Below are 9,322 nucleotides of genomic sequence, written 5' to 3' on the forward strand. Positions count from 1 at the left end.
AAGTAACACTTCATTATGCTAATTGGTCACTTTTGAACAGATCATCCATCAGCTCTTATGTATTTCAATTCGGTATACAATTTGATTCAACTTGGATTTTTTGCAATTTGTTGTTGCATTTCAGTTGGTTACGTTTTCTTAACAATGTGTTTAATATACAGGCCCAACTTTAGGATTTTATATTAAAGTTTAAATTAATGTCGTACTGTTTTATATTCTGAGATTCTAAAGGAAATGACGAGCCAAATTGCTAATTACTAACTAATTTATTGATTGAATGCATGACCTACAAATCGGTCCATTGCCTACTCTAGTGTACAAAATGCTGTCTTGATGATGATCGTCTAATCGTCTAAACGATTCCTATTTTTCTGTTCTCTTGCAGCCGATGGCTTTTGGGCACGCGAGCTGTGTGTGGACGCTGGTTCTGGGCGCGTGTGTTGCGCTCGCCATGGGAACTGACTGCGGGAAGGAGTGCGCGCTCTGCGTCTACCGCTTACTGGGACAGCAGCCTCCTCTTACCTCTCCGGTAACCTCAAACGCGTCCGTCACAAATATGAACAACCGCACTGGGAACATTTTACATCTGATTTGGTATTTGGTTTAAACATTTAGGCCTATGTTTTTTTTTAACACAAGTGTGTTTTATGTTGTTCTATGTCATTCTGTTTTTCATAAAGGCGTTAGAATTAAGTTTGACCACATCCACGTTTTGGTCGTTTTTTCTAGGATTTTATTTTCTGTAGACATTTACGTTGAAACTGACAGTGGTGGGGTTTGTCTTGATGGGGTAGCCTATGTCAGCGCAGCGCAGCTTCATTTGATAATGCGTATCTTCTCTTTATTTAGTGAGTGCAGAACCATTATCGCAATGTTTGTCCATGTTTATTGCTCAAGATGTTTTGAATACAATACCAAAATCGCACAGAAATTGTGTCTATAAAATAAAATGCATTTCAGACACAAAACCTCCTCAATGGCCGGTATAACTGCCTGATCTTATATGTGTAATAAAATACCACTTAATACTGCATCGTTAACATTATCAAATCAGACCACTTTAATTTGTGGGACTCTAAATGTAGTCTAGTCTAATCTAGTCGTCGAGCCATCCATCATCCTTTGAATGTGGAGCTCCTCTGCCACTGGTTCCTCTTAACCCCAAGTGGTCCGTCTCATCTCCTCTCATTTCCATCAGCTTGTTAATGTGTGACGCGTTGTCATGGCTCTTGTCTTGTCTTGCGCTGCTTTCCGCCCCCTCAGGTTCCACATGAAAGTAAGGATGTTCATAATGTGCTGGATGACTTGCTCCGTGTATCCTCAGTGAAGGGCCACGCGAAAATGAGTCACGACTGACAAGTTACCGTTTAGATTTTTTGACCCGCAAAGTGTTGTTTTTATGTTTTATTCATAGGCATAAGTCACTTGGACTGAGAAAAAACACGCCACATAGGAAGTAGCCTAGGCCTATGACTTCTGTAGGCTGATAAAAATTTAAAACAATTATTTTTCGTAAAAATCACGTGGATAGAGCAGAGGCGCGCGACACGAACACACCTCAGAACAACAAAGCGCCGCTTTAGATGTAGACATTAACTTCCCCACAGCCGCCAGGGGGCATAAGTGGGGGCCATAGTCTACGGCGCCCTAGAGCTCGCTATTGCTTCGATTCAATTTTCCTCTTCATTAATTCCACCATTATAATCCCGTGGCGATGAAAGCTCAGCATGAATTCGACATGCATGTCACCAAAATGAATCTCTAAGGATCAAATAAGTGAAATCCAATGACAAATAGGTGTTAAGAGGTGGAATTTATCTGCGATTTCTGACCCCCATAGAAAATAAAAAATATGCTTTAGTCAAGTGTTCGGCGGGGATCAGCAAGTGGGTAAAGATAAACTCAAGCTGCTAATAAACCGTTGTAGTATAACATACTGTGTGTAGGCATACTGTGAGAGTACACAGAAAGGTTTTAGGACAGATGGTTGTAATAGGCAATTCATTTTGTTGCTGATGAACAGGGATTAAGAGAAGGATGTAGATCACAAAATGGGACCCTTTGATTTCCCCAAACCATCTGCTGTTTGTTGTAATATCACCACTGCAATTATAGTTTTTCTCTCTCCATGTCTTCCTTAGTTTCCTACCTCCATCTTTCTCTCTATCTCTCTTACTCTCTTTTCCTTTCTCTCTCACTTATTCTTTCTCTGCTTACGCTCTCTCTCTCTCTCTCCCCTCTCTAACATTCTCTCACTCTCTTACTCTCTCTCTTACTATCTCTTTCTCTCTCTCTCCCTCTCTCTCTTACACTCTCTCTTTCCCTCGCTCACTCTCTTTCTCTCTCTCTCTCTCTCTCTCTCTCTCTCTCTCTCTTTCAATTTGTTCCTTCTACAAGTTGCTCTCCTATTGTGAGGCAGGCACACGCTCTCTGTCCCGCGGACAATGGGGATCTCAGCGCGCTGCAGACATGGCACGCTGGAGATCAGACCGTTGCCTTTTGTTTCCATTGCTCCCGTTTCTCCCCATTGTAGCGCAGTGCTGCTCTCTCCATCGGCCCGTCTCCTTCCGTTTCTTCAACTGTCTCGCTGTCTTTCTCATTGCTTTTCCTGTCATCTTAATTACAATCTTCTTCGATTCAATCCAGTAAGCTTTATTTGTCACGCTTCCACGTGAAGTTGCGCGCTCACAGCCCACGGCCGACGGAACAAGTCAAACAACAGTCGCGAGACAGTGCTAAATCTATGGGTGCAAATTGAAAACCATTAGCTGTGTCTTAAACATAACCCCAATCTGGTCGTTGGATGAAAAACTGATAAAAAGAAAAACAGCCTTGAGGTTTCCCTAATAAGGATTACAGTAATACAATTCAATACATCCATTTCTTATTGAGCGGAGGAGCATAACGTATGGTCTGTGTTATGTGTTGGTCTTCAATAAGGACATCAGACCACGCTGACGTTTGTTTCTCCTGCGGGGGTTCTGTCCCTCCCGTTAGTTCCAGACGTGCTCGCTGGAGTGCGAGGGTGGCATAGACAGCCGGAAGCTCCGCCTCTGCAGGGAGCTCCTATTGGACGAGGAGAACCAAGTCCCCTCCCTGGACGAGGAGGAAGACGTGGACCCGGACGCCGCCGCCCCTGCCGACCCCCAAGAGGCGGCGGCGGCCCCTGAGCACCAGCTGGTCAAGAAGTACGGCGGCTTCATGAAGCGCTACGGGGGCTTCATGGCTCGCCGGTCCCCCTCCTCTTCCTCCTCCTCCTCCTCCATCACGATGCAGGGGGCTCCGGAAGAGGCCGGCAGCCCGGGGAGAGGAGAGGGGAGGGGGGAGGACGGGGAGCAGCAGCAGCAGCAGGAGGAGGAGGAGGAGGAGGAGGAAAACATCCGCTTGGAGATCCTGAAGATACTCAACGCGGAGGCGGAGGGCCGGGCCGCCCACGGCGCGGAGGCCAAGCGCTACGGGGGCTTCATGAGGCGGGCGGGCCTCCAGACCGACCCCCTGGAGGCCGTGCTGGGCCGGGCGCTGAAGAAGCGCTACGGCGGCTTCATGAGGCGTGTGGGCCGACCCGAGTGGCTGGTGGACGACTCCTCCAAGGGCGGGAACGGGGTGCTGAAGCGCGCCTGGGAAGACGGTAGAGAACTGCAGAAGAGGTACGGGGGCTTCATGGACTAGGAGACCCTAAGCCTAAGCCCCGCCCCCGCCCCCCCGTAACCCCCCCCCCCGGTCCCCTTTTGCCAAAGCCTGTCACCATCTAATGCTATTCTGGACTTGTTAGTGTTTTAAACCCCCCGTCTCCCCCCCCCCCGTCTCCCTTTTCCCCAAACCCCTCCCCTACCTAACTCCCAGCCAATCACAATCTGTCATCTGGCTTTGTAAAACGTGCTGCGCTGGCTACATCATGAGTTTGACTGCCCCCTGTATACTATAAAAGATTGCAACATGTGTCCTTCAAAAATTAAGAAATACCAGGGAATGTTTTTTTTCCTTTGTATGAAACATTTTAGTCAACATGTTTTCCATAATGATATCATTATTATTTATTAAAAGAATCTGTTAATCAAGATGTGTTGGGAAAAGTGTATGTTTTTTTTGTTTGTGTGTGGGCACGAGTGAATGTGTGTGTGTGTGGGTGTGTGTGTGTGTGTGTGTGTGTGTGCGTGTGTGCGTGTGTGTGTGTGTGTGTGTGTGTGTGTGCATCTGTAGGTGTGTGCATGTGTTTGCTTGTGTGTGTGTGTGTGTGTATGTGTGTGTGTGTGTGTGTGTATGTGTGTGTGTGTGTGTGTGTGTGTGTGTGTGTGTGTACGTGTGTGCATGTGTGTGTTTGTGTGCGTGTGTGTTTGCTTGTGTGTGTAAGGGCCAGGATAGTGTGGCGGCTGGGGCTTTATCCCCAACCTCTGAAGTGTACATCTCTTTGCTCAAACAAGATGCCTTACCCCGCCAAAATGTGTACTCTAAATGACCAATAATCATAATATAAACCATGTTCATATAATTTCCTCTGACACATTCCAAAATAGCTACTCAAAAGATGATCAGATCAACAAACTGATGTACATAATAGTATCTACACATTAAGACAAGGGTTTGTATCGCTCATCACTTTTGATTGCATGACAAATGATTTAGCATTGCAACTTAAGACCGCCACAGTGGCCTGTGTTTGTCTAGAAACAATTATGTTTTTTATGTTAGTTGTAGATATGACGTCTCAAATAAACGAGAGGACATTATTCGGACATTCAATCATTTGTTGAGCTTTACCCACTTCCAATATGGAAGCTTGGTTCCATCACTACGGATACAAGACCTAATGCTGAATTCACAATGTGTGATACATCAACAAGCTATATGCACTACAATGATAAACATACTGTATATGCTTTAGACAGAGTGAATTAACGAAATGTATAATTAACAGATTTTAGTACGTTAACATGGTTGCATCTGTGATGCTTTAAGAATCGAGTTAGAATTACTCTGCCAAATCTTTGAGGCGATTGCACTCAAGACTTGATTTGGGCCAATTTCTACAATCACACAATCCCACGAGTCTGAATGTGTTGCAGTTTCACAAGGACTCCAATCTGACATTCAGAGGAAGATGAGGACCTCTGCTCATCTCTTATAAAACTATTATGAAGAGTGACTTGACAGACTTGCATAGCGATTGTTTACTATAAAAATTGTTTAGAAAAAAAAATTCTGGTAAAGATACCTGGGTTGGTTAATTGTTGTTTAATGTTAATGCTGCTATGTTCTTATCCTTTTCACTAAACTGATGAAAATATGGTGAATTTGAATTATATCAAACTACTAATACCTATGCTTTTACCACTATCAATATCAACTAATATCTATGCAAATACACAGTTTTTATTTAACGACAGAAAGCTTTACATTTTATTCAATGGTGTTTAGGCTGGTAGAAAGATGACAAGACATTACTATTTAATATTATTATCACAGTTAAAAACACATACAGGTGACTTTGCCGTAAATATAAGTAGACAAAAACGGTTAATATTATGCAAACAAGACATGCAAATACAATCGGCACCAAATAATGCCTTGTTCCTTATCTCAAACAAAGCCAGGTGGTTTTAAACCTTTTACCATCTCTAGGATCTTTAATAGCTCAAGAGGTTGCCATTGATTGGGTTTGGTTGACCTATATACTCCACATAATGGATCGGCCCCCACCACTTCCCCATAATAGAGCTGGAAGGCTTTCGCTGCTGGTCCCAAAGGATGTAAGAAATAGAAACTGTGGACTGTTTTTTTTCTAATAAAATCAAATGAGGGTAGCAGCTGGCTGAAATAGCATTTCAACAATACCTACTTTTACCGCAGTGGACACAATTGTTTCTTGTCTAATCTAAAAGGGACGTAGATATGTTCACAGCATGGTCATTAATCTGCATTTACTGCACATATAAAAAAACAAATGAAGAACCTTTGAAATCTAGTTTGAGAAAAAATCAATGGCCTAGTGGCACAGGTCCCTTTCACAGACCACTCCTGTGTTCATGGTTCGGTTTTGGGAGTGAAAACACGACACAATGGTGGTAAAATGCCTTTAGTTTCATATCCACAGGCTGATCTACTTGGTCAAAATAGAATCTAATGGCATGAGCTACATTACTATAAAAAAATGTAGGATGCCTATACATTATGCATGCATACTCATACCAGGAATTGGAAATGATGATAGATGAGCTAGCCTATTGGACCAAAGGTCTGAATGTAAATTGGGTCATGATAATAGTCTTGTCGTCTAGTTTTCCATGTGTCTGCATTGTTCTAGACCAGTATTCTCTATTTTTAATCTCTATTATTCACACACTTTATTATTTAAGACATGCCCTGTCTATTCATTCGCTGTTTCTTGAAGAAAATCAAGAACTCACTTTTTCCATGAATGAGTATGTTATTTTAAGATACAAGAGACACAGATCTCGAGGTTTGGATGCTATGCCTAGGCCTAGATGAAAGCTCAGCTAGGTTTTATTTTGCTAATCATATAATATACTATAATGTTAATTTGCGGTTGTGAGCGTAGCACACAGAGAATCAGCCTGTCTTTGTAAACACTGATTTTGAGCAGTTGTGACGGGTGGCAAAGGTGCCAGTAAAAAAACGTCAGTTTTTTCCTGCGGAAACAACATAATGAGCTTGATTGAATCCCTATTATTCTGTTTGCAGTAGTGAGCTACAAAACAGGTAGGGAAAGAGATGACAATCACAGCTCATAATTATCCAACCCTCCTCTCTTCTCCCACACTGTTGTTTTGGCAACACGTGTGCATGGATGCATACACACACAAACACACGCACATGGCCGTACAGAGATATAAACACACACACATGGCCACACACACACATGCACATGCAGACACAAACACATACACACACCCACACTCACATAGAGGTACACAAGCATGTTTGTGTGCTGGTATAGACTGTATATGTAGACGAAAACATGCATGCAAACTCAGATCCCTAACTTCCTGTTAACAAACCACCCTCCCTCTCTATCACCCCCATCCCCCTTCACTCCTTCCATAGCTGGCTAAGCTGTTGACTTTGAGTTCAGCTGTGTAATTGTCTCATTCTGTCCTGCTCAGATGAGAACACAGCGTTTTACCTCAATTAGCTTGTACAAAAACATAATAAACCCTTTACCTAACACATAGGACTGTGTGGGCCAGTTGCTGGTCATCTTTGTGTGTGTGTGTTTGTGTTTGTGTGTGTGCGTGTGCAAGTGCATGTGCGTGTGTGTGTAAGTGTGCGTGTGTGTGGTTGAAGTGTACACTTCTCTGCATCCATCATGCATCTATCTATGCATTAAACATGTAATTTCCTTCATCCATCAGTACTTCAGGACATCGGTAAAATAGCAACATATTAAAATGTGTCCCTGCCAGAAGGAGTCAGGCTTTAGAAAATGAATAGCGCTGTTCTTATCATCTCGTCTCACAGCGTTCTTACATGAACTGCACACGTCTGGACGAGATAGGCTTTTAATATCACATGCCATTAACTTTTATGTTGTTACCTCATACTACATAGTTATTTGTTTTGAATGATTCAGTCTCCTATACATTATCATTATTTTTTTCGCTTGGTACATCAGTGAATGAAAACTGCTTTCTTGTTCATAAAAATACCCTATTTTAATTTTAACTCTCATTCCTTCCTTTCAGGCTGTCGCTCTTTTTAACCTTTTCTAAACTGTTTAGCTTTTAGATGATGAGCTGTATTCCCTGCCTTGATGTACATAAGTAAATATAAAGGTGACTTTAAGATCACGTTAGATACGTTATTTTACAATAACCTTATTCCAGCCCTACATCCTCTATCTATTACAATACTTCAATGCATTTGTCCAGCCCTACATCCTCTATCTATCGTTGCCCATTAGTCTTAACTACCGTCTGAATAAATTATGACATCTCTGCCTCAATGTTAGCACACACCACCATGTGACTTGGTCAACCTGGTCAACTCTTTGAGCCTGAATGTCACACTCCACACTCCTCTCTCTCATCTTCACCCCTCCCAATATAGCTTGAACCCAATATAATATATTTTCAAAGGTGCCGTCGACGTGATCACTGAAACACCAGATTTTTGCAGGCAATTTTTCTGCAAATGCATATTTAGTGAGATCATTTTGAATCATGTTAGTCTTTATCTTTCTGCATTAGGCTTAGCATAAGTGGGCTTTGGACTGCAGGGAGTTCATTGCATGTGGAGATTTACATTCATATGGTGCCGTTTTGGAAATTACCTGTCTATTAACCTATCTTTTTTATTGTTGCATTTTATTGATATGGCACACATTGCTCACTGCTTCCACATGTATGTACGTGCACAAAATACAATTATTTTAGCATGATCCTTCTCACCCCACAAACTTTTTTTTTTAATTTTCTCTGGCTCTGTTTATTATATATACATGTGTGTGTGTGTGTGTGTGTGTGTGTGTGTGTGTGTGTGTGTGTGTGTGTGTGTGTGTGTGTTTTTGTGGATGCATGTGTCTGCTTGTGTGTTTGTGTGTGAGCAAGTGAGTGAGTGAGTGACACACACACACACACACACACACACACACACACACACACACACACACACACTTTCTAGAATTCTCTTCCCGAAAGGTTTGTGATAGGATTCGTGATATCAAACCTGCTCCATAAATCAAACTTCTAGCTATTAATACATAACATCTGGTAGTTGAGCAGGTTTCCAAAAGATTAATTATCACCATTAATAAATTCAAATTACGTTCATATCACACCATTCATCCTGAATGAAGACAGATGATAACATCGACCACCAAATTGGCTGCAAGTTTATATTAACAAGTTTTACTAACAGTTAAAATTGTTTTAGAATTATATTTTTTTTCATGAAATACGTTAAAAGATGCCCTACATTTTACATTCTTGGTTTTCTAGGTGTTGTCTTTGTCTTTAGTTTAGTTCGATAGCATGATCCAGTTTCTCTGGAAGATATCCTGTTCCAGGGATTAAGTTTGGGTGTCCCTGGAACTGGAAGGCTGTTGTGTAAGCATTACCCCTTTGTTAAGCATTAGTGTCGAGGACCGATGATTAGGTATTAGGGCTTATGTGGTGTGAAACACATCCACATTTTAACATTAGGAACCCTTGTTAAAAGTCTTGTTAAAAAGATGAATAAGACATTGTGATCCGGGAACGTTTGAAGGTGCACTGTCATTCTCTCTCTGAGTCCATCATCATTTGAATAACATGAACACATGCTTGGTGGTGTTGCTTCGACACCAGGCACTGAAGCAATCCATCCA

The 9,322-nt window shown here is 42.1% G+C and overlaps 1 protein-coding gene across 1 annotated transcript in view; it reads left to right on the forward strand.

Annotated features, from left to right (window-relative positions):
• Positions 1-3,891, forward strand: part of LOC311361283 (proenkephalin-A-like) — a gene marked incomplete at its 5' end in the record, with an annotated part of 26,190 nt that extends 22,299 nt beyond the window's left edge. Inside the window, 2 exons of the mRNA XM_084481460.1 lie at positions 386-529; positions 2,998-3,891. Coding sequence (XP_084337586.1) covers positions 386-529; positions 2,998-3,669 — 816 coding nt within the window. The 3' untranslated portion in view covers positions 3,670-3,891. The remainder of the gene's footprint in view (positions 1-385; positions 530-2,997) is intronic.
• Between the last annotated feature and the right edge of the window lie 5,431 nt (positions 3,892-9,322).

This window comes from Micromesistius poutassou, assembly GCF_964030765.1.
Source record: "Micromesistius poutassou genome assembly, chromosome: 16".
Taxonomy (NCBI): Eukaryota; Metazoa; Chordata; class Actinopteri; order Gadiformes; family Gadidae; genus Micromesistius; species Micromesistius poutassou.